The sequence below is a fragment of the Coregonus lavaretus genome (genome assembly GCF_964263955.1).
Source record: "Coregonus lavaretus genome assembly, contig: HAP1_SCAFFOLD_3031, whole genome shotgun sequence".
In the NCBI taxonomy this organism is placed as follows: Eukaryota; Metazoa; Chordata; class Actinopteri; order Salmoniformes; family Salmonidae; genus Coregonus; species Coregonus lavaretus.
The window spans coordinates 1-25,423 of NW_028157992.1; the positions used below are offsets into that span (position 1 = coordinate 1).

Below are 25,423 nucleotides of genomic sequence, written 5' to 3' on the forward strand. Positions count from 1 at the left end.
TCCTTCCATACCCACTCAATCTCTCCCTCCTTCCCTACCACTCAACCTCTACCTCCTTCTCTACCCACTCAACCTCTCCCTCCTTCTCTACCCACTCAACCTCTCCCTCCTTCCCTACCCACTCAACCTCTCCCTCCTTCCCTACCCACTCAACCTCTCCCTCCCTCCTTCCCTACCACTCAACCTCTCCCTCCCTCCTTCCATACCCACTCAATCTCTCCCTCCTTCCCTACCCACTCAACCTCTACCTCCTTCTCTACCCACTCAACCTCTCCCTCCTTCCCTACCCACTCAACCTCTCCCTCCTTCCTCTACCCACTCACCTCTCCCTCCTTCTCTACCCACTCAACCTTTCCCTCCCTCCTTCCCTACCCACTCAACCTCTCCCTCCTTCCCTACCCACTCAACCTCTCCCTCCTTCCCTACCCACTCAACCTCTCCTCCCTCCTTCCCTACCCACTCAACCTCTCCCTCCCTCCTTCCATACCCACTCAATCTCTCCCTCCTTCCCTACCCACTCAACCTCTCCCTCCTTCCTTCCCTACCCACTCAACCTCTCCCTCCTTCTCTACCCACTCAACCTCTCCCTCCTTCTCTACCCACTCAACCTCTCCCTCCTTCCCTACCCACTCAACCTCTCCCTCCTTCTCTACCCACTCAACCTCTCCCTCCTTCCCTACCCACTCAACCTCTCCCTCCTTCCCTACCCACTCAACCTCTCCCTCCTTCCCTACCCACTCAACCTCTCCCTGCTTCCCTACCCACTCAACCTCTCCCTCCTTCCCTACCCACTCACCCTTCTTCCTTACCCACTCAACCTCTCCCTCCTTCCCTACCCACTCAACCTCTCCCTCCTTCCCTACCCACTCAACCTCACCCTCCTGTTGGTTTCTTAGAATGACAGAATAGGAGATTCTCAAAACGTAGACCTTTTTCCAGTTGTACATGCTAGATAGAATCATTGTTGTTTATCACTTACAGTAGAATGTTGGATTGTGGATTTGGAACATGTTTCCCTCTCTCTCCACCTTCGGCCCTCCATGCTCTTTATTGATGGCCCACGCACCCAGAGTCACAGGGTTGGTTCCTCTTTCCTATGACCTCTGACCTTCACCACCTGTTATAGACAGTAGATAAACAGGTAGATCTGTGATGTGTCACTACTAGAGTCATTATAACGCATGTGAGAATGGACCCACATACAGTCCTGGCCCTAAAAGTTACATTTCCAAAACACTTAGTTAAGGAGAACGTGAGACAGTAAGCTGATGGTGTCTTCAAGGTGGCATGCTGTAAAACAGTCTGGATGTACAGTATGTCCTTCTGGTCCTTTTCCTGCATGATCACTGAGATGGATGTGTCTGTATAGGTGTGTGTGAGGTGAAAGCTGATACAGTGTGTGTCTCTCCTCTCTACAGGGCTCTGTGTGTGATGACGCTGTGCAGAGTAGCAAACGGCGCTTTAGTGGCTCCATCTCTCGCGGTGTAAGAAGCCCTGACGCCCCCTCTCTTACCCTGAGGGAGGTTGCTTGGCATGCCCCCTGTGGCAACATGGGATTGCATAGTCCAGCGGTGGTCAACCCTCCTCCTGGAGAGATACTAGCTACTGGGTATGCAGGCTTTTGTTCTAGCCCTGCTCTAACATGATTCAGCTAATCAACACCCAGATGAGCAGCTGATTAGTAGAATCAGGTGTATTGGAGCAGGTCTGGAGCAAAAGCCTGCACATCCAATAGGTTTCTGGGAAGAGAGTTGGCCACCCCTGGCATAGTCTGTCTGCATAACAGTGTTGCCAGTCTCTACTTCTATCAGGGTCGGTTGTGTCTTCTGTTTTGTCCTTAATACAGATGTCAGACTCACCGAACAAGGATTCCATCTTTCTTTAATTCGTTGTATTCCACTAATTCCCACCATGTATTATCTTACAGTGCGTCTTGTGAGTTGATGACATTTGGAAACAGTGCAAAGTCATAGTGAGATTGTGTGGGGTTTTCAAGTATGTCTAGAATTGTGGTTGTTGTGACGGTTTTAAAATCAAAAGGGAGGCTTGAATGGATAGCATGCATGGAATGTATCAATGTGTTACCCTGATGAGGGGGCCTTGCTTGGCATGCCCCATGTGCCAATGTGGGATTGCATTGTGGGGTCGACCCACCCTCCTCTTGAAGCGATACTAGCGGCAGGCTGGGTGTGCAGGCTTTTAGTCCAGCCCTGCTCGAACACACCTGATTCTCTCCAGTAGGAGGGTTGTCCACCCCAGGAGAAGTCTGCATGACAGTGTCACCACCCCCCTACTTTTATTAGGGTCTCTTGTGTCTTTCCCACATGTGGATTTCAGAAGGAATCCATATGTCTTTAGTTAGCTGTATTCTACCAGTAACCATCCTGTATTATCTTACAGTGCGTCCTGTGTGTCGATGACCTTTGCAAACACTGTGCAAAGTCACAGTTTGATTGTGACTTTGTTGCGTGGGGTTTCCAGTATGTCTAGAATTGTAGAGTCTAGAGTGGAACGTACACATGGAATGTGTATGTGTCTGGGTTTTTGATGTGTGGGAGGGTTGTCTTCGGTCTAACAGGGCCTGGTTGACTGGTCTATCAATGTTTTCCCTTTTCTCTTCTGCTCTGTCTGTCCTTCTGCTCTGTCTGTCCCTGCTTGCTGACTGACTTTTCAATTTCCAACTCTGTGACTAACATCTCTCTCTCTCTCTCTTTTCCATTTCCATCTCAAACTCTGTGACTATCTCTCTCTTTCTCTCTTTGCCATTTCCAACTCAAACTATGTGACTAACATCTCTCTCTCTCTTCCATTTCCAACTCAAACTCTGTGACTAACATCTCTCTCTTTCTCTTTTCATTTTCTTCTCTTTTCCTATATTATCTTCTTTTTGTGCCAGCCTTCGGACTACAGTGGTTTTCTGGGCTCCAACTCTCGGGCCTCGTCCAGGGCCAGCTCTGCCCGTGCCAGCCCAGTGGTGAGCCCTCTTCATTGGTCACTCCCTCTAACCCACAGCCTTCTTTAGGCCTAGTCCTTACATCCCTTTTCCCTGTTCTCTGTTATGTTAAATGACTGCCCACTTATTATCACCCCAAGGAAGAGTGTATTGTCCAGAGAACTGAACTCTATGGTCCTGTCCTGTGTGTCCTCTGTGCACCAAGGTAATGCTCATAGACAGCTGACAGTGCTCAGCTCCCTTATGACCCCTGGTGGATGTTACAAAGACTGCAGCTTTGGAACAAGCAACGAATATATGGTTCCGACCTGGCCAATGTGAGGTGGGCCTCTGTGTGGACGCATTGGTGTGTGGGTGACACTGACAACTCACATGCAGCCTGGACTGGACTGGATATGATATGACCAACTCTGTAGTGTCCAGTGGATATGATATGATTAACTCTGTAGTGTCCAGTGGATATGATATCACTATCTCTGTAGTGATAGGATAAGATTAACTCTGTAGTGTCCAGTGGATATGATAAGATTAACTCTGTAGTGTCCAGTGGATATGATAAGATTAACTCTGTAGTGTCCAGTGGATATGACTAACTGTAGTGTCCAGTGGATATGATATGACTAACTCTGTAGTGTCCAGTGGATATGAAATGACTAACTCTGTAGTGTCCAGTGGATATGAAATTACTAACTCTGTAGTGTCCAGTGGATATGATATGACTAACTCTGTAGTGTCCAGTGGATATGATATGACTAACTCTGTAGTGTCCAGTGGATGTGATATGACTAACTCTGTAGTGTCCAGTGGATATGATATGAGTAACTCTGTAGTGTCCAGTGGTTCCGTGGTTTAGAATCAGATGGTGATCCAGAGGGGTTGAGCATGACTCTAAAGATGCTTGTTGTGATGCAGTGTGTGGATATACGAAGACGGATACAGTATGGGCCTGGATTTACGCTGTGTCAATCAACAACATTTTTGACATTGCAAATATGTATATATCCTCTCCTTATCCTCTCCTGAGAGTAACCAAGTTGTTTTTCCCTCTACAGGTGGAGGAGAGATCAGACAGGGACTTCCTGGAAAAGGTACGGTTCACCCTCCTGATCTGAAACTCTGACTAGCTTTTAATGTATTAAAGATTAAGTATGGGATATAACTTTTGTGAAACAGACTTCAAGACGGCCCTGTCCTGTTTCCCCCCAGGGTTCCAGGACTGCCTCTACCCTCTCAGCAGCCACTCTAGCATCGCTGGGCGGGCCCTCCTCTCGCAGAGGCAGCTGTGACACCTCCATCTCAGTAGAGACAGAGGCCTCCATTCGAGAGATAAAGGTAGGACCATAGAGATACTTCTATGAGTAGGACCATACGGTATATCTGGGAAAGAGATGGTCCATGGTCTAAAGTCCATGTTTTTAGAATTGTTTTGTTTTGTCGACTCCAGAAACACTTCTGATTATTACAATAAGTATTCCACGGTTGAAGACGAACAACGTCTGCGTAGTTGTATTTTAGATATGAACTGCTCTTTTGCTTTGTTTCTCCCCTGACCTCTCACTCCTCCACGGTTCTCCATTTTGTCTCTCAACAGGACTTCCTGGTGGAGTCTGAGGAGAAGTACCGTAAGGCCATGGTGTCCAACGCTCAGCTACACAACGAGAAGTCCAACCTCATATACCAGGTGGACACGCTGAAGGAGTCGCTCATTGAGCTGGAGGAGCAGCTGTACGAGTCTAAACGAGAGTACAATGACAAGGCCAAGGAGTTTGAGAGGGAGAGGCATGCCCACAGTGTTCTGCAGCACCAGTTTAACCAGATGAGAGAGACGCAAAAAAAGAGTGAAGAACTGCTAACCGTGAGTACTCAGGTCATCGCAAAGGCATTGCAAAGACTTCCTGCTAACAACAATACGGTAACAAAAGCAGTACTTCCACTCAGAACATAACACTAACATAGATCTAACTTAGGTCTCTTGCCAAACTTGCTGTAGTTCCTTTTCCTGCTGCATAATCTCTGCATGCTGATTTTCCCTCCCTTCTCCTCTGTCCCTTCTCCTTCATCTTGCTTTCGTCCCATGGCCAGGAGGTGGGCCAGCTCCGTCTCAAACGGGACAGCTGTGTTAGGGAGATCTCCGACCTGCAGGAGACCCTCGGGTGGAAGGAGAAAAAGATTGGGGTACGCTTGCGGAATAGAGGGTGAACCCCAAACCGTTAGCCGCATCATTGCTACAGGAAGTTCGACAGAAAAACGCTTCCATTCCTCAGTCAGCTACTCAAGTTTAATGCTCCAAACTAACCTAGACATTTCCACTGTATCTCCTTTTTCCCTCAATGCTTCTCTCTGCCTTTACCAACTGTGTTAATCCTTCCCTTCTTTACTCACTCCTCCTCCTCCTCCTCCTCCTCCTCCTCCTCCTCCTCGGATATGGCTCAGGCCTTAGAGAGGCAGAGGGAATTCTCGGACGCCGGCGTGCGGGATGAGCGGGATAAGCTCAGGGATCAGGTGGTCCACCTCAAATACACTCTGAAGGTACAGCAGAAGTACTGCTGAGTGAAGGTTTCCTCATCATGAGATGGCCTCCATCAAATATGGCCTCCATGCACATGTCAGCAAACACTAGAACAGTAGGAAGTTCTAATAGGCAAATTACTTTCTGAAAGATTATTCAGCTTTATTTTGCTCATTGTTCCCTCCCAATCAGAAAAATGGGATAGTGCTGTCGCCTGAAGTAACCACCAATGGGGATGCAGGAGAGATGATTGACGGGCCTCTCAGTGCAGACTCTGCCTCCCGATTGGCTCAGGAGTCCCAGCCATCTCATGGTGGGGAGAGCATGCTTGGTAAGAAAATGACCCACCGGTGCAATTGCTCATATCTGATCTCTGCTTATTTACCACCATCCTACTTTAATCAGGTTGAATGATATTGTGCAATCATGTTTTTTCTCACTTGTCTTCTGTCATTCAGATGAATCCCCGTTAGAAATGTCAGGGTTATGTTTGTGTTGCATGTGAATACTTGTTCTCCACAATGGGATACAAAACGAGGATGGTTGGCTTTCTTTTTTCTGACATCATTGTTTTGCACTATTGTCCTCCATGGGATATTCATCATAATGTTAATTAATCCTGTTGAGTAAGGTGTTGATTCTGCATTCTTCTAATTCAGCCGTGATCAAGGCCTTGATTGTATTCTCTCCAAATGGCTCCAAATTAATTCCCCTCCAGCAATCATTCAATTTCCGTGCTTGCACTCTCAGACGCTGAAGAATGACCTGTGTTTGGCCCTCCAATCTATTCCCTGTGATCTTCCAGGCAAAGCACCAGAGATGCAGTTGGACCATGGTGAGGTGAGGACACCAGGGGGAAGTAGACTTCTACAAGAGGCTGACAACTACTCACATGACCAGGAGAGGGCACTACTGGAGGTAGAATCTTCAGACAAGTTGAAGCAAGACAAGTTGAATGACAGCCTGCAGCAACAAACAGACTCTGAAGCAGAGCAGTCCAAATACTGTGACCAAGAGACCCAGGTGGATGCTGTTGCACGTGAAGAAGCCATTTTGGTGCATTTTGGTGACAAAGAGACTCAGGTTGAATATGAAATAGGGCAACCCCAATACTGCGACACAGAAACCCTGGTTGGACCTGCTGAACTTGAGGAAGCCATTTTGGTTCAAAAGGAAAATACAGATGGTGGCGGTGACAATGGAGATGGGGTGAATCAAAGAGGTTTTGAACCAGAATCTCTGGAACAGGCAGAGAATGAGGAAAACAGTGGAGAAAGTGACAAGGAAGCTGTACCAGTCAGCGGTGGCACTGACGGACAATGTGAGGAAAACACAAACCTTGAGAATGGACGGGAAAACACAGAGCTTCTCACAGCTATGTCTACTGACTTTGAAGAACAGGAATTCTCTGGCCCAACTCTCTGTGTTGAGACAGAGGCCACTCTTAGTCAAATCCAAAATGAATCTCAAAGTGACCTGCAAGGAGAGAACACCCAGGAGTATGATCCTGGGACTAAGGATCAAGTCATTCCAGAACACTCAAGGATCACGGAATCTGAGATGATTAAGATGATTCTGAGGATTTCTGCATTTCTAGGGGAGGCGAAGACCAGCACAGATCAGATCTCTCAGGGATCATTAAACGATACAGAAAAAGTTGGGATGAAGAATAATCCAGAGCATCCTCCAGAGCATCAGGCAGAGATTGGCCAAGTAACAGCAGATGTTCCAGTAGATATCTCATCTACAGTCTCTAATGAACTGTTCATCTCTGAATGTCCTGATGAGGTTGGAACCAAGACAGATCAGCTCATAATAAACACATTAAGTGAACTTGAGAAAGATAGACAGCATTCTCTAGAACTTCAGCAACCTGAGAATGATTATTTCAGTACAGAAAGCTCTGTGGAAATCGTGCCAAAGATCAGAGACTCTGACGGACAGAAAATATCTGAGAGGGTTGAAGAGGTGGAGACGAGCTCAGTGGAGAGCAAGCCAGATAAGTTCTGGCAGGAATCTCTACGTGATGTGAAGGAAGATGAAGCAAATATTAAAGAGCTTCAGGCAAAGAAGCCCACATCCACTATCTCGGACGAAAAGGTAACACCTATCATAACAGAGGAGGGAAATACTAGACTAGACGAACAGGTGATCCCTGATTTACCAGAGAGGTTAGAGGCCAGCTTAGAAAAGACCTTGCCAGGAGCTAAAGATGATCAGAAGATGGATGAAGCAGAATCAAGGGAGAAACAAGGATGTACGTGTAAATGTACATGTAAACAATCCGAGAGTGATCAAGTACTGACGGAAAACTCAGTGGATGTAGATCTAACTCAGGGGATCACCAACTCTAGTGGAGAGGCTATCTCTGACAGGACAGAGGAGGTAGAGCCCAGTCCAGACAGGATCCAGTCAGAATCACCCAGTTGTGTAGAGAGAGAAGAGGGGAACATCTATGAGGAGAACATCCATGAGGAGAACCTCCAGCAGGAAGCCATTCAGGAGGAGCAACAGACAGAACAGGGGGAGGCTTCAACAAGTTTGCCAGCAGGGGGAGACTATGAGCTAAACGATGGGGCCTCTGCTGGATATTTAGACAGTTGTGAAGAAGCCGTTCTACTTGTGGAAGAGGAGGAAGCCAATCTACTTGTAGAAGAAGAGCACATCAGCTCCTCACCCGGACCCTCAGCAGTTGGCCAAGAGATACAGCCATTACCTGAGGCAGCGGAGGAGGAGAGAGAGCGCCCCCCAGTGGAAGAAGCCCAGAAACAGGAGAGCGTTGTAGGAAAGGGACTAAACTGGGGCAGTAGAAAGGGCAAGGGCAAAGATCCTTGCAAAGTCTCCTAGTTTCAAGAAACCCAATCTAAGACTTGTAGCTTCTACATCAGGATTCCCCAACTGGCGGCCCGCGGGGGATTTTATTTGGTCGGCCATGTTTCCGAGCGTAAGACTGTAAAAACGCCAGCAAATCAGCTCCAAGTGATTTTATTTTAGGAAATCTGTTCCAAAGTATTCCCATGCATAATAGAGAGATATATGTGATCGTAAACAAATGTAAGCAAGGTTTGAAATGATTGTTTTAGTCAAATATTTGCAGTCTACAAATTATTTGTCATTATGTCATGGCCACCTGACCATCTGCTCAAGACAAACATCTAGTTGATGATCTCTGTATTCTCAAAGTGTTATTTGATGTGTAATAGACTACTGACTGGGGTTGCACCCAGTCTCTGTGGGCTTCTTTCTTTTACTCAAAGGAATTACATGTTTTATTTAATGCCTCATTTAGTGCCTTGAATAAATTAACCATGTTGAAGAGCGATTGATTTTGTTTTATTTTTGCACTATTGCATACCGTCACTGAATCCTGGGTTCCATAAAACCTCACCAAGCTTCCATTTATGCACAGGGGGTAGGATTATATTACACAAATTCTGTGTTATTCATGTCAGATTTTTACATGCAACATACTAGCTAACAATTACATGATTAAATATGTAATAAGTGTGAGAATATAGCGGCATATCAATCCCATAGCATGTTATCTCCACTCATTTGTATGTGTCAGCTCTCTTAAACTCTTTCCATCCAGAATCACGGTCCCTCCAACATATTGCAGTGGTAAGCAACTGTGTTCATGCTTGGGTTTTCAATCAACTGCAGATTGTGATCAGTTGGTTAGAAATGTAAATAATTGCAATGAATTAAGTGTATATATATATAATAAAATAAAAATATATTTAAATTACACTGATTCTGGGTAATTAAATACAATTTGTTTAATGTGTTTTTAAAAAACAATATAGATTAGAAACAAAAACCTGTTAATTGAACAGTGTGGTAAATGTTGATGTACAAACTACCCGATTACTGACCAACTATTAGATTTTCATGCTGTTGATTAAAAGTAATCTTGTCTGTTTTTATTGCAGAGCTCAGACTGAGGAAAATAGTTGATGAGAGGGAGAGTTTAGCTGATCAGGTGAAGAGGCTGAAGTCTCAGCTGGAGGGGAAACAGAGGAACGGGACAGAGGGTTTGAGTCCTGAGGAGGACGGACTTGAGAACGGCATGGACCCCCACATCCTCGACTTACAGAGTGAGTCACATTTCTCGTTTACTAAGACAGATCTAGCCTTTCTTTTACCTGGCTGTCTCCCTAGTGCACTTTGTCAAGTGTGTGTGTAGTGTATATTATGCAAACCTATACAACAATATTTGACTGACCTGCTTCTATCTTTTTATGTTCTTCTACAGGGGATGCCAACCGGCAAATCAGTGACCTCAAGTTTAAACTGGTCAAATCAGAACAGGAAGTCACAGCCCTAGAACAGAATGTAAGTACCATTTTAGTTCCTAGACAGAGGAAGACATCTATGACTATATCCATGACCAATCACGTTCCTCATGGTAAATGTAAGAAAATAAGCAGTATCTTCTACAGTGTTTGTTGGAGACTATTGACCATTTGCTCCACTAGGAGCTACACAGAATATGTCAAGTAAGTCACGTGTACAGTCTAGTATGAGGCTTATCACATTTCTTCTACCAATCCATTTCTTCACCCCCTCATTTCTCTCTTGGCCAGATCATCCGGTTGGAGGGTCAGGTGACTCGCTACAAGTCAGCCTCTGAGAGCGCAGAGAAAGTAGAGGACGAGCTCAAAGTGGAGAAACGCAAGCTACAGAGAGAGGTAGGCTACTATAATGTCAGGTTTGCAAAAACAACCAAAGAAATCACAGAAAACCCTCAAATCATTGGGTCATATGTAGTATGTCAACCCCACATTTTTTTGGTCATCAGTGCTGGGTTTATAACCATGCAGGAAGTCTACGCCATGTATACGTTGTTGCCTTTGGGTTGCCTCTCCCCTCTCAAACAACTCGAACTTTTTTCTCTCCGTTCTCTCTAGCTGAGGTCTGCCCTGGACAGGATCGATGAGCTGGAGGCCAGTAACAGCCACCTGGCCAAGCGCCTGGAGAAGATGAAGGCTAATCGGAGCGCCCTATTGGCCCAGCAGTGATGTACTTATTGGTTGTCATGGCTATGTGCATCTCTGACCTCCCTATGACCTTTGATCTATCAGGCACTCTAATAACACACACCCAGACAATTCAAACCAAGCGAGGACTTGCTGGAGCAAAAGCTTCAATTAGATAAATCCACACATATTGTAATCACAGTTCATTCAGTGTTGTGCCCATCTGTACAGTATATAGAACAACAGCAATCCAGTGATTCACCAAGAGACTCAGAGAAACCGAGGGAACGTCTTACTGACCCTGGGAACACTCCTCACTGACTGCGACCTGGGCTGGACTCCTCAACTAACTTGTGAAGGGGGAATATTCTGCACAAACGGACAGCAAAGAGGACCTATCCTCCTCCTATAGCTCTTAAGAGGACCTATCCTCCTCCTATAGCTCTTAAGTCACCCTGTGCCATGATGACCCCTAAAGCATCTCTTCCCAATCATTAATCTCTCTCTGTTCTCTGTGCTACTTGGGGTCCATGTCTGCTCCAGCAAGCTTATCTATCCACGGAGAGGAGGAAAGACTTAAAAGGCAGGAATGGACTGGTGTGTGTTTCATGTATATTCTTATTTTATTGTCGATATATATATATATATAAGTGAAAATGCACTCTGCTCCCTCCTGTCCCCCAAGCCAAACTCTGATGTTAATGTGTAAGGTGATGTTTATTTTTATGTTGTATATGTGTGTGTCTCCATAGGTATGTGTCATGTACGTCAGATGGGTGAAAATACACCTGGCACAACATTAATTAAGCAATAAGGCCTGAGGTGGTGTGGAATATGGCCAAAATACCACTGCTAAGGGCTGTTCTTAGACACAGCCCTTAACCGTGGTATATTGGCCATATATCACAAACCCCCGAGGTGCCTTATTGCTATTATAAACTGGTTACCAATGTAATTAGAGCAGTAAAAATAAATGTTTTGTCATACCTATGGTATATGGTCTGATATACCACGGCTGTCAGCCAATCAGCATTCAGGGCTCAAACCACCCAGTTTATAATCAGGATTATCCTATACATCTCATTGTTTGTGCCATGTGATGAAAATGATAATGGTACTTGGGGTAAAATATCACCAGCTTTTAACGTCTAAAATACTACGTCCTCCTTCAGCAATTAAAACGACTCGTTGGGGAACGACAACTCGAATAATCAGTTGAATAATACTTTTACTGCAATAACACTTATTTTCGAATGTATCAACTCGGCTGTTACAGTGACACTTGCTGTAGATGTTCGACAACCTGACAAACCAGATCTCATGCAGATAAAACAGAAAACAGTCCATGGAGGAAGCTAATTGTAAACATTGTGCAATACTGGAAATGTATTTGGGAAGGTGAGGCTGTATGGTCCTTGCTTTACTTGAGAAATGTAGAAGATGTTTGAGATGGCATTGACAAGCACCACATTAAACACATGCAAACTCTAAAACATTATTTGTCCATATGTGAATAGTTGTTTTGTAAAAGACGGCAAATGCATCCATACCAAAATAAAGTTTTTGGGTGGAGTTTTCCTTTAAGGGTAGCCTAATCTAGGAAAATAAATGTGGTATAAGATTGTCATGCATTGTTGCCATTGTTGCCACTCTTCTAGTTTACCGGACTTAATTTGAAGGCTAAAAAAAGTGACCCGAAAGCGCTTATTGTTTGCAGCTGGAAAGAAGGCGCGTGCTGAATGAAGAGTCAGCTGCAGTTGGAGATTCAATTAATTACCTTCACAGCATGTGGCCACATCAACTTTAAAGCTAGAATCTGCAACCTCGTCCATTTGGATAAAAAGCGGAGGAAAAGGCCTGGAGAAGTAACCATTCAAATGCACAGAGCGCTATGGGATGCAGAGACTGACCATCCATGATACAAATGATAGTTTTAACCATGTTGAGGCTATACAGCGTTTAAACATTGGAGTAGAAAAGGCTTACATTTTGGATTCCGGTGGGGCACAACAGTTGAACTAAGCTCATGAGGCATTTATAGGCCCAAGTTATATTCTCCAAGAAGCAATGGGTACATAGAATAAAACGATTATAGCGTTAAGAGTTCTGGTTCTCTGATTTTGCCTTCAATAAAACACTGTGCATGACAATCTTTTTTTGCAGCTTTAAAATTAATTACATTTGATAAGTTATAACTACAGCAGGAAAGGTAAAGAGGATCACTTAAGATAAATGATAAGGTTGATAATGATTGGAGCTCAAATTCATGAATGTAAAGGACAGCCCAATAGCCTACTGGTAAAACATCAAAATAGGAAAATCATTGATTGTATAATTGTTAATTTACTTGTGCCATTGTTCAAGGATAGAATGTGTTTAAGCAGTCCAACTGTACAAACAAAACTTCAAGGAGCGGGACTCTAACCCGGAAGCTTATCAGAAATCCCGCTTTGCCCTCCGATGAACCATCAAACAGGCATAGCGTCAATACAGGACTAAGATCGAATCGTACTACACCGGCTCCGACAGGGCAGGGCTTGCAAACTATTACAGACTACAAAGGGAAGCACAGCCGCGAGCTGCCCAGTGACACGAGCTAAATTACTTCTATGCTCGCTTTGAGGCAAGTAACACTGAAACATGCATGAGAGCATCAGCTGTTCCGGACGACTGTGTGATCACGTTCTCCGTAGCCGATGTGAGTAACACCTTTAAACTGGCCGTAGGGCCCAACGGATTACTAGGACGTGTACTCCGAACATGCGCTGACCAACTAGCAAGTGTCTTCACTGACATTTTCAACCTCTCCCTGTCTGAGTACCAACATGTTTCAAGCAGACCACCGTAGTCCCCGTGCCCAAGAACACTAAGGTAACCTGCCTAAATGACTACCGACCCGTAGTACTCACATCTGTAGCCATGAAGTGCTTTGAAAGGCTGGTCATGGCTCACATCAACACCATTATCCAAGAAACCCTAGACCCACTCCAATTTCCATACCGCCCCAATAGATGATGCAATCTCTATTGCGCTCCACACTGCCCTTTCACACCTGGACAAAAGGAACACCTATGTGAGAATGCTATTCATTGACTACAGCTCAGTGGTCAACACCATAGTGCCCTCAAAGCTCATCACTAAGCCAAGGACCTTGGAACTAAACTCCTCCCTCTGCAACTGAATCCTGGACTTCCTGACGGGCCGCCCCCAAGTGGTAAGGGTAGGTAACATCCGCCACGCTGATCCTCACAGGGGCCCTCCTGTACTCCGTTCACTCATGACTGCATGGCCAGGCACGACTCCAACACCATCAAGTTCGCCGATGACAGTGGTAGGCCTGATCACCGATGAGACAGCCTATAGGGAGGTCGCCAGCGACCTGGCCGTGTGGTGCCAGGACAACCCCTCCCTCAACGTGATCAAGACAAAGATGATTGTGGACTACAGAAAAGGAGGACCGAGCACGCCCCCATTCTCATCGACGGGGATGTAGTGGAGCAGATTGAGAGCGTCAAGTTCCTTGGTGTCCACATCACCAACAAACATGGTCCAAGCACACCAAGACAGTCGTGAAGAGGGCACGACAACACCTATTCCCCCTCAGGAGACTGAAGATTTGGCATGGCTCCTCAAAAGGTTCTACAGCTGCACCGTCGAGAGCATCCTGACTGGTTGAATCACTGCCTGGTATGGTAACTGCTCAGCCTCCGACCGCAAGGCACTACAGAGGGTAGTGCGTACGGCCCAGTATGTCACTGGGGCCAAGCTTTCTGCCATCCAGGACCTGTATAACAGTCGGTGTCAGAGGAAGGCCCTAAAAAGTATCAAATACCCCTGCCACCCTAGTCATAAACTGTTCTGCTACTGCACGGCAAGCGGTACCAGAGCGCCAAGTCCAGGACCAAGATGCTTCTAAACAGCTTCTCCCTCAAGCCATAATACTCCTGAATAGCTACCCAGACGCTGCTGCTACTCAGTTTATTATCTATGCATAGTCACGAACTCTACATGTATATTACCTCAACTAACCTGTGCACCCACACATCAACTGTGCCGGTACCCATGTATATAGCCTCGCTATTGTCATTTTAATGCAGCTCTGTTACTTTTTTCTTTAGGCATTTTTAAGACTGAATGGTTGGTTAAGTAAGCATTTCACTGTAAGGTCTACACCGTTGTAGTCAGCTCATGTGGCAAATAAAGTTTGATTTACAGAAGAGTGTCAACTCATTACGCCAAGATTGTTTGAACAAGTTAGGTCAGCAAGGGTTGGACTTTTACTGTGGTCAAATAGCTTAAAGTGGGGTGCCTGAACATTACAGCAGTCGTGTCCATGAAGCCAAACTAGTATTCACTACCTAGCTACCCAGTCTGCCCAGCAAAATAGCATTACAGACTTTGTAGTCTACTTCCACAAGGATTAACAATTTGCTTCCAATTATTATAAAACCAGAATGACATCACAAAATACATGTCAGCCATGGTAAGACATTTAACAAAAAAAAGGGAGTCATTTAGTGGATTACTTCTTATGTTTATTCATGCGTATTAAACATTTCTACTATTGCATGGGAGTTATTTTGAAAATGTTCAACCTTCTGAGCCAGAAGCTATTGTTGCCAGTCAACTCTTCACGGACCCAGGCCAGTTGGTTTTGCGGCCCTTTAAAGTTGGATCACTGCTGCAACTCACTGAAGGGGTAGCCATCATGTTGGGGATGTTGCCCTCATATATGGTGTAGTTACTCTGTAGAAGGAGAATAAACTGCATAACAGAGTAGGTTTTGAAATTGCAGCATTTACATTGTCATTGAGTGGATGCTTACATGGTCGTTGCTGATGAACCCAATCTGAGGGACCTTCTTCATTGTGGCCTCATGCACAGCAATGGATGCCTGGTCCCAAGCTTTAGTCTTCAGCATCTCCACAATACCTCTGTGGGTACAGACATTATGATTTACATAGTCTGGACTAGCCACTGAAACACGCAGTTTCAGTCTATAAATGGAAATGTGCCCTTAGTGGGTGAAACTGACAGTATCAAGGCTCTTACTGGTAGTCTGTCTCCCCCATCATGGCCATGTATGCATGCATGTTTGGCTCGCTCCAGCATTTGTCGACACTGATGGCTGGGTAGTAGACAATAAAGGCTAGACACATCTCATCAGTGGTGGCCAGACCCAACTGTGTGACTCCTTTGCGATTGGCTGTGTAATAGGTGCACTCCACCACAATCTCGTCACCCTGCATTGGGAAGGAGATACTGCTTTAAGATCTAATGATTAACAATATCACAATACCACTGTTGATCTGATAAAGAATCCCATGACAACCATTTGAAATACAGAAAGTACATGGATGCTTACCGGTTTGATGGTCTTAATGGTCCCCAGGTTGATGACCCTCTGCATCTCAAAGTTATAGTTATCATCCATGGCTAGGAAGTCAATCTGCGTTCCATTCCTGCAGAGGGTAGAATCAAGAGCACGTCGGTGGGAAGAGTTTAGAAGCATTAACGGTCAAAGCTTAGTGCTGCTTATCCTGACAATGACAGTTTACACCAACATATGGTCACGTTGCAGTTGTGCCCATGCTGGCTGCAAAGTCCCCTGTAGCTCAGTTGGTAGAGCATGGCGTTTCCCACAGGGGGCCAGTATGAAAATGTATGCACTTACTAACTGAGTCGCTCTGGATAAGAGCATCTGTTTAATAACTAAAATGTAAATGTAAAGAGCCCTGTAGCATATATACATGTCTGATGTCAGGACCTTGAACTAAGCGATATCCAAGAACACCAGACTGATGCGCTAGACTAGTCACACCCTTTAACTTTACACAAAAGGGATTCAAATAGATTTGTCGTCAACGAGGTACACCATACACATTTATGAAAAATAAAATGAATACATCTTGATTAGATAAGTATTCAACCCGCCAAGTCAATACACATTAGTCACCTTTGGCGTCAGTTACAGCTGAGAGTCTCTGGGTAAGTCTAAGAGTGTTCCACACCTGACTGTGCAACATTAAACTATTATTCTGGTTTTAAATTCTTCAAGATCTGTCAAATTGGTTGTTGATCATTGCGAGACAAACATGAAGGTCTTGCCATAGATTTTCAAGCCAAAACTAACTCTGCCACTCAGGAACATTCACCGTCTTGGTAAGCAACTAGTGTAGATTTGGCCTGGTGTTTCACGTCGTCCTGCTGAAAGGTGAAGTCTCCCAGTGTCTGGCGGAAAGCAGACTGAACCAGGTTGTCATCTAAGATTCTCCCTGTGTTTAGCGCCATTCAGTTTTTTTAAAGTGAAAGTCCCCAGTCCTTAACAATTACATCCATAACATGGATGCAGCTACCACTATGCTTGAAAATATGGTGTTATTCAGTAATGTTTGATTTACCCAAAACATACAACTTTGTCCTGAATATAAAGTGTTAATTGCGTCGCCACATTTTTGCTCTATTACTTTAGTGCCTTGTTGCAAACAGGATGCATTTTTTGGATGTTTTTGTACAGGCTTCCTTGTCGCTGTCAGTTAGGTTCCCATTGTGGAGTAACTACAAGGTTGTTGACCCATCCTCAGAGTTTAATGGCGGTGATGGAGGAACTGTTTAAAAGTCACCATTGGACTCATGGTGAAATCCCTAAGCGTTTTTTCCCCTCTACGGCAATCAAGTTAGGAAGGACACCTGCATCTTTGTAGTGACACGCCATCCAACGAGTAATTAATAACTTCACTAAGCGCCCTGCCCTTTACTTGTACCCCCATCTACAAACAGGTGCCCTTTGCAAGGCATTGGAGAACCTCCCTGGTCTTTGTGGTTAATTCTTTTTGCAATGCAGTGTTCGACCTTACAGATAATTGTACGAGATGGGTACAGAAATTAGTCATTCAAAAATCATGTTAAACACTATTCCATGCAATTTATTATGTCGCTTGTTAAGCAAATTTACTCCTGAAAATATTAAGGCTTGCAATAACAAAGGGGTTGAATACTTCACCCAAGACATTTCAGCTATTCATTTAATTACATTTGTCCATTTCTAAAAACATATTTCCACTTGGACATTATGGGGTAAGCAAGTTACAAAATCCAGGCTGTAACAACTAAATGTTGAGAAAGTCGAGGGGTGTGAATACTTTTTGAAGGCACTGTAGCAAGGTATATTATTATTCTGGCTTTAACTCTATTAGTGATGTTTGACCTTGCAAAGTCACCAATCCTCTGATTACATCTGTGATGTTGTAGACAACCACCCGATTACTTGTTTGTTAACTAGCACAAGCTGCATATGAAATTGCTTGTGATCCACTTCCACGTAAATAAAACAATTTTCTGCTGCACAACTTTTCATGAGGCAGCCAGGAAATGGGTCTACATTGGTCATAAAGACTGGCATATGAGGGACAATATGTCATGATCATATGTTTGGGTGGCCTCACCTGAAGAGTCCAACTCGCACCTTCCTCCCAGCCAGGTGAGTGTGCAGCATGATTAAGATTACAGAGAGGTCAGGGACAGGGTCAGGCAGGATCTGGGGGGGGGGGGGGGGCAGAAAGCAGTGTCATATCACAGAGGTCAGGGACAAGGCAGATCTGGGGAGGGGACAGAAAGTGTCAGTTTGTCCAAAATTCTTGTTGAAACTGAACGCTACCAACAGTATACCAGAAAGGAAAAGTAGTCACTCCCTCTTTCTTTTAAGAGACTGCATGTCTGCTTTACAAGATCATCCCTTCACCTCGTTGGAGGTCAAAGGGCACTGAACATACATCTGAGAAGTGGGCTGTGTTGCAGACGGCGTAGCTTCTGAAGGCGGAGGCGGTGGGAGGGATGACGTAGCCCCAGCTGGGCACCATTAGGCCTGCGTCTAGGATGCCCAAATCATGCTGCCTGAGCTGATCTGTGTAGTACAGCCTCATGCCAGAGCTATCCCTCCGGCCTGCAGGGGGAGACAGAAGTCATGAGGGCTTTAGATGATCGACTAATTCAAGCTAAATCCTGGAGAACCTCAGGGTGTACAGGCTTTGTTCTAGTCAAGAACTAGCACACTAGGTTCACCTAATCATAAAGACTGGAGCAGGGTCAGCCCAGTGATCCTATAGCAGTGGTTTTGAACATTTTAATTACTAGCGAGTGAAATGTTACCCGCTTCCTGGGCTGGGTTGTTGTAATGAATTTCCAGCCTGTAGAACTCCTCATAATCCTGTCCTCCAATAGGAATGCCAGCGTTTCCTGGAAGCTCGAAAGCCTGGAATGAAGACGATGGAGAGACAGCTCAGACTAACGTGGGTGTTCATGCATTAAGGTCTCCAGTCTCTGGGGGTGGCAGGTAGCCTAGTGTTTAAGAGTTGGGCCAGTAATCAAAAGGTTTCAGGTTTGCATCCATGGCAACTAAGTGAAAAATTGCTCCTGTAAGTCCTCTAAATTAATTTGATGCAAGTGTCTCACCAGTCCTCCCACACCCCAGAGAGACACCAATTTGAAGCAGTCTGCCCCTGGTCCTCCCGTGAAGCATTGCTGCTCGTTGATCTGGTTCACAGATGAGGGGCAGCTGTAGAGAAGCATGTGGTGGACCAGGTCCAGGTTCTTGATCACCGGCTCCACCTGAGACCGGCAGAGAGAGAAGGAGCAGGGAAGAGATGTCAAACTAGTAACTAAATTGTCGTCATTGTAAAATTAGACCATGATATGCGAGGGGTCATTTACCCGATACATATGATGTTTCCCATTGAGCTTCGGCATCTTCATGACCTTGCAGTTGTAGTATGTATGTTCAGCCGGGACAAGAAACTGCAACGGAGGAACTACTGTGTTAATACCATCCGTGTTGCTAGTCCCTTCTGTCCAGTCTCATGTTGAAGGCTAAGAATGCTACCTCTCGTATAACCAATATCAATTCAATTCCATTTCATTCAATCTAACCCGTTCCACTTCAAGAGTAAAGACAGACTTCAAACTAAAAGTCCTGCTGTGCCTGATCGAGAGTCAACATGATCCTGGCTACAGGATGTGTGAGGTCACTTACATTCTCCATAACGAAGTCCAGATAGTTGCCGTCCTGGAGGCTGGATCTGGCCATGAACTTGAGCAGGTTCACCTCCTTGGTCCCCCTTGTTTTGGAATGGTACCCGATGTCATCAGTTTTCCCATAGGCATAGATTAGCTTCACTGGACTGTCCTATGAGAGGGATAGAACACATCAATTGACAAAACATACAAGCACACAGGTGAATAATAATGACAGGTTGAGGACAACATGTGAAGGCCTCGTAGGCAGGAGACACTAACTACATAATGTTGGGACATTAAAAAGTTACCATTGTCTTTATTAAGGCCATTTAAAAAAATATATGTATTTGTTTAATTTTACCCTTTTTCATGATATCCAAGTGGTAGTTATGAGCTTCTCATCGCTGTTCTACATTCCTGATGTGTGGTAATTTAATCTAAATTAAAATAATCAGTAGGTGGATGTAAACGAGAGAGTCTCCATAGAAATAGGCATAGAACCTCAGGAACAGCCATAGGAGCAGAGCCACTTCTCAGGGGTGTGAGCTACTTTTTGGCATCTTGGGGAATGATACTTTGGCCCACCCTCACTTGAGAAAACAATAGATGTCCAATTTTGTTCCATTTAGGGAAAAGGGGAACCAGTCTCAACAGGCTATAGGTTGCTAAGATATTTTTAAAGAAACCTTTTCTGAATAGAAATAGTCTATGCTAAAGGAACATGATTGTCCGCTTCAATCTTTTACACGTTCAGCACACATTACTTGTTAAGAGTGTCTAAAACAGTTGACTCACGGTGATGTGGAAGTCTTCCTCATCACATGACTGGATGGACCTCGAGAAGGTCATGGTTGTTTGACCATCTGCCTCAATCAGGGACAGGAGGGTGTAGCTCTGTTTCTCATCCACCAGGGGAAATTCATTCCCTGTGGCATGATAGTCCTTAAGGAGGGACAACAGAAACACTGGTGTTACCTGGACTCTTTATAGAGCTTAATTAATAGTTATGTTTTATTATACTTCAGTGTTGGAGTTTCTCTCTCTTCTCTAAAACTTCAGCAACACATTCACATGTAACTTTAAAGAGTAATTTGATCTTCCAAAGGTTAGTGTTGAAAACCAATACACCTACAACTCCAGACAATTAGAGGATAATTACTACTACAATTTAGCACTTTATTACAGTAGGCCTAGCCTGCTTCTAAGACCTACAATATAACTACTCCCAAGTGAAAAACAATACATTAGGTGACCACTGATAAGGTTGTCTAACAGTAATGATGAGTTAATGTTTAGATACCTTGAAGTAGTTGCCATTTCGTCCGACACCGCCAATAACGATATCTGCTCCAGCCATGCCTCCATTTGGGCTCAACCCGAATCCCACCCAGCCAGTGGTCTTCACGGTCAGCTGGAACGTGATGGTGCCCTGGACTTCACTGAACCCCCACTTCAGGTTGACGTTGTTGTCCGAGTCAAGGTGCGCCATGAAGGGCATAAGGGTGTCCTGCTGTGCCCCGGTCCCTGGAGTCCAAGCCAGGAGCAGGGAGAGGAATAGCGGAATCATACTCTGTCACCCAGAGACAAACAATCCCAAAGAAACAGCTATCTAGCTACGGCGCACCACTATGCTTCTGCTCGACACTGACGGTGTCCGACTGCCGTAGGCTACTTGCGTTCTAAATAGTAGACTTTTGGTGTAAGCGAAAATAGAACGTTTTATAGTTTGTGAAATTTCTAAAATTGAGGCCAGGTGTGTTTGAATAAGAGAATGGGGACGGGCTATACAAAATGAACAAATGGCGGGAAACAAGGCAATCGTGTCCCCCTTCTCTGATTAGCAGCTGTTGTCAAACACACCTGGGGTGCGTTTAGTTCGATTCAACGTTTGCTACGTTGCATGACGGTTTGTACTGAAAGACACGTTTCCCCAAAACGGTCAATAGTATCCAGCTGCAGCTCTGCATCAGCCTGTCACAAACTAGCCTGTCACTAAAACCTGTCACCTTTTCTCGCTCCCTATCATTTCCTCCTTTCCTTCTTCCTTTTCTTTACTCTCTACTGGCGGTGGTTAATCCCTACCACATTTCCTCCTTTCCTCACTCTCTTTCCTTATTTCCTAGCTCCCTTTCTTCCTTTCCTAGCTTCTTTTCCTCATTTACTAACCTCCTTTCCTCTCCTCCTTCCCTATCGCCCTTTCCTTATTTCCTTGCTCCCTTTTATTTCCTCCTTTCCTAACTTCCTTTCCTTCCCTCTCTACCAGTGGCGGCTGGCCGATAGAGGGCGCTAGGGCGCCGCCCCCTTAAATAAAATTATTTTACAAAATAATAAAATAAAAAAATAAAAATAATAATAATAATAATAAAAACATCAGTATGTCAATATTTGTGTGTTTGAAATATGGAATGCACACAGTCATATGTGTAAGATATGATAGAAAATCATATTCGCAACCTTTCCTCTGCCTGTCAAACGCCTCGTCAGCTCTGGGCGATACAGAAAGTGCCCCGAGGAGGCGGGTCTACGTAGCAGTTAAGCCAATTGCTAATTTAAGATATGAATGTATGACATAAAATGTAGTCAATAAGCGATCTTAAATCGAATCCAAGGAGGGCGATTATTTTATCGCCCCAAGCTCGCCCCTGATAAAATAAGGACCGGGGTCCAGTGACGCCATTTTTACTAGACAACAATGGCGAACGCAAACGTTACTCCTCCAAGACCCAACCCTAACTCGGTGAAATCTCTCCTCCAAGATCCGTTTGAGAGGAGAACTTTGTCAGAGAAAGTTCGGGTGAAAGAGCTGGGCCCAGATCAACCTGACCTCTCAATCAGACAGCAGGCTAGCGAGAAAGGGAAGCAGTATATGCGCGGCTTCTCCCGTAGCTGGTACACCAGGAAGGCTTGGCTAGCTGGGTGCACTGATTCTAATGCTTTATTTTGCTTTCCGTGCTTGCTTTTTAAAACGACGGGGTCAGATTCAGCATGGACAGGTACCGGAGTGAGGGATATGAAGCACCTGTCAGAGAAGGTAAAGAAACATGAGAACACCAGGGCACACATGGACAACTCTGTAAAGCTAGCTGTATTAGGAAGGGTGAACATTGCTACGCAGCTGGATGACGGCCACAGGATTGCGGTGAGGAAACACAATGAGGAGGTGGATAAAAACAGGCACATTCTATCCAAAATTATCGATTGTGTGAAGTTCTGTGGGGCTTTTGAGTTGGCCTTGCGTGGGCACGAGGAGACTGACTCCTCAGACAACCCCGGCATTTTCCGGGGCTTAGTGGATTTTGTTGCCTCCCTCGACAGTGTGCTGGAGGAGCACCTGAAGACAGCTACCGTTTTTAAGGGCACGTCAAAGACGATACAGAACGAGCTGTTGGACTGTATGCTGTCAATGCTTAAGGATTACATCCTGGAGGAAGTAAAGAGTGCTGATTTTATCGCCATTCAAGCTGACGAGACGACTGACGTTTCCACCCACTGCCAGTTGGTGCTTGTGTGAGTGATTATCATAGAGCCGTCACAATTATATTTGTTTTAGTATTTTAAAAGGAAAGAGAAGACACAATCAGACGTTGATAATAATGCAGGAAAGTACTACACAGTTTGTAATAATTATTCAGGTGTCCACCAGGTCAATTTCTAGAAGAGGCCTAGTTGTTATTGAATATTAACTTTATTGCTAAGTGAACAGCAGAACAAAATGATGTTGCATCCCTCTCACAAATGTAATAGAAAAAGGCTTTAAAACGTAATAACATCAGTTAATTATGTACATCACAGGTTAAAAGCAGTTACTAGACATAGTTTGTGTGTATATACACACTGTCTGTCTGTCTGTCTATATATATATATATATATATATATATATATATATATATATATATATATATATATATATATATATATATATATAAAAGTCACTGGTTGTGTGTTGAGGGGGAATTACAGTGAGTTAAGAAGTCTGATTGCAAGTTATCAAATTAAACTTTATTTTTTGGACCCAGGGCCTCAATTCCCTCTTTGTGTGGGCACAGCGTATCTGACGAGCAGCAACAGCCCATCAAGCGACGGAGGATGCTGGGACCAGGAGAACAACAGAGGTTGGCTATAGAGGTAAGTTGTGATGTAATTGTCAGTGTTTCCCACCTAGAACTTTTTTCAGGCCTGGTAGTATGTAGCCAAAACCCTGAACAATCAGCACCTTGGTAATCATATACTTGAGTTGGACATAGGCATGTGTCAGTCAGGATCACTTGCATCAAAATAGCTTAATTGCAAATTAAAGCTGATGATGTATCTTTTACAGGTATGTGATACCATCCTGAGTCATGCCAAAGAGAGGTTCTCCTTCACCCAGCACCTCATCAGCGCAACACTATTGCACGGAGAGTTGTTCCCACAACACAGTGTGAAGTTCCCCGATACAGCGCTTGAAACAACCGTGGAGGCGTACCCCATGTTGAACAAGGCCAAGCTCAAAACCGAACTGTCCCTCATCTATGAGAACAGTGAGTTCAAGGCTTGTAGTGGTGCAGTGCCCCTGTACCAGTTCTTCATGGAGAACAACCTTCAGAGCACTTTCACAGAGACTGCCAGCCTCCTCAAGATCCTCATCACCACACCCATGACAACTGCTGAGTCAGAATGGTGCTTCTCTACACTGAAAAGGATCAAGACCTTCCTGAGAAACAGCATGACACAGGATCGCCTGAACGCTCTGGCCATGCTCTCCATGGAGAAGAAACTTGTCAGGGACATTCCTGACTTTAATCAAAGGGTCATTGAGAGGTTTGCCACTCAGAAGGACAGACGGGCAAAATTCCTGTACAAATAAGATGACAGACACACACACACAGAGCAGCTCTGGCCGCATGTTTCTTTGTATATAGTTGACCTTAGCATAAAAAATCCAGTTATATATGGTACTCTAGAAAGTCTTAATAGTGTCTTTGCTAATATTACTGTATATAGGTTGTTTTGTATCAATTAATTGTTGCAGTTCTGGAGCACATTAACAATTAGTCACATTTAGTATGATCATAAAATACTGTATGCTATTCTTCCAGTCAAAGGTTTGAGTTCATCCACTTGATATCCATTTCTATATTATACATCCTTTTATACAGTGTAAGATTTCCTATAAACTTTATAATAATTTCATGTTATTGTCCACTTTCCACTCTGTTCTGACAGCATGCCTGTTGCGTTGCCTGTTTACTACCAATGGTGAAAAGTTCACTTTAAATGCAAATGAAAGGCTTGGGTTTGTGTAATATGTTTTTGTGTAAGAATGCCTCAACTTTTTAATATTGGCATTAAATAATTACTGAATGTTTCACTGAGCACTGCTGTCCTGCAGTTTGTGTTAAAATATATCGCGATGGTTACAGGAAAAAAAAAGTATGGCACAGCCCCACCGAGAATATTTTTCACCAGCCGCCACTGCTCTCTACTGGCCGTAGTTAATCCCTACCACATACATTAGTTCATTTTCCTACAGCCTGTCCCTTTCTCTGATTAGCTGATTATACGCTGTTGTCAAACACACCTGGGTCTCAATTTGCCTACTGTACAACTGTCTATTTTCGCACACCAAAAAAAGGCTACTATTTAAAACGCCAGTACGGGCATTTGGACATGGCCAGTCAGTGAGTGTGTATGAGAATCTTAGCGGTTCTCCGTAGCTAGCTGTATGTTTGGCAGTGTTTGTCTCTCTCAGCGGGTCGAGGTGTCAGTCTCAGGGTCTATCTGTGGGTGACAGACAGTATGATCCCTCTATTCCTCTCCCTGCTCCTGGCTTGGACTCCAGGGACCGGGGAACAGCAGGACACCCTTATGCCCTTCATGGAGTACCTTGAAGCGGACAACAACGTCATCCGGAAGTAAGGGTTTAGTGAGGTCGAGGGCACCATCACGTTCCAGCTGACCGTCAAGACCACTAGCTGGGTGGGATTCGAG

General features: G+C 44.6%; 3 protein-coding genes across 3 annotated transcripts; 2 read left to right on the forward strand and 1 right to left on the reverse strand.

Annotated features, from left to right (window-relative positions):
- Nucleotides 1-2,896: 2,896 nt before the first annotated feature.
- Nucleotides 2,897-10,514, forward strand: LOC311124559 (uncharacterized protein; the record flags this gene model as incomplete). Its single annotated transcript, XM_084198678.1, has 14 exons — nt 2,897-2,974; nt 4,006-4,041; nt 4,160-4,285; nt 4,545-4,808; nt 4,979-5,128; nt 5,387-5,482; nt 5,655-5,793; nt 6,268-8,308; nt 8,339-8,414; nt 8,981-9,083; nt 9,395-9,559; nt 9,718-9,797; nt 10,049-10,153; nt 10,373-10,514. Coding segments are annotated over 14 exons (3,570 nt in total), but the record flags the coding sequence as incomplete, so codon positions are not given.
- Nucleotides 10,515-15,011: 4,497 nt separating this feature from the next.
- LOC311124560 (DBH-like monooxygenase protein 2 homolog) lies at nt 15,012-21,130 on the reverse strand. The gene is made up of 12 exons (XM_084198679.1): nt 20,754-21,130; nt 20,249-20,395; nt 19,470-19,622; nt 19,151-19,234; nt 18,893-19,048; nt 18,590-18,692; nt 18,214-18,383; nt 17,887-17,978; nt 15,807-15,903; nt 15,494-15,684; nt 15,267-15,375; nt 15,012-15,187 (listed from the first exon to the last, which is right to left on the reverse strand). The coding sequence occupies exons 1-12, from the start codon at nt 21,018-21,020 to the stop codon at nt 15,065-15,067; spliced, it is 1,692 nt and encodes a 563-aa protein (XP_084054805.1). The 5' UTR covers nt 21,021-21,130; the 3' UTR covers nt 15,012-15,064.
- Nucleotides 21,131-22,503: 1,373 nt separating this feature from the next.
- Nucleotides 22,504-24,806, forward strand: LOC311124561 (uncharacterized protein). Its single transcript, XM_084198680.1, has 3 exons — nt 22,504-22,960; nt 23,470-23,578; nt 23,772-24,806. The coding sequence occupies exons 1-3, from the start codon at nt 22,515-22,517 to the stop codon at nt 24,297-24,299; spliced, it is 1,083 nt and encodes a 360-aa protein (XP_084054806.1). The 5' UTR covers nt 22,504-22,514; the 3' UTR covers nt 24,300-24,806.
- The last annotated feature ends 617 nt before the right edge of the window (nt 24,807-25,423 follow it).

Excerpts from the sequence above, each read along its gene's own strand:
- LOC311124560 (XM_084198679.1), bottom strand. The coding sequence starts at position 21,020 with ATGATTCCGCTATTCCTCTCCCTGCTCCTGGCTTGGACTCCAGGGACC. Across the intron at positions 18,384-18,589 it reads CAACCCAGCCCAGGAAGCGG|GCCGGAGGGATAGCTCTGGC; the intron begins GTAACATTTCAC and ends CTCCCCCTGCAG. Across the intron at positions 15,685-15,806 it reads CCATTAAGACCATCAAACCG|GGTGACGAGATTGTGGTGGA; the intron begins GTAAGCATCCAT and ends TTCCCAATGCAG.
- LOC311124561 (XM_084198680.1), top strand. The coding sequence starts at position 22,515 with ATGGACAACTCTGTAAAGCTAGCTGTATTAGGAAGGGTGAACATTGCT. Across the intron at positions 22,961-23,469 it reads CACTGCCAGTTGGTGCTTGT|GGCCTCAATTCCCTCTTTGT; the intron begins GTGAGTGATTAT and ends TTTTGGACCCAG. Across the intron at positions 23,579-23,771 it reads AACAGAGGTTGGCTATAGAG|GTATGTGATACCATCCTGAG; the intron begins GTAAGTTGTGAT and ends TATCTTTTACAG.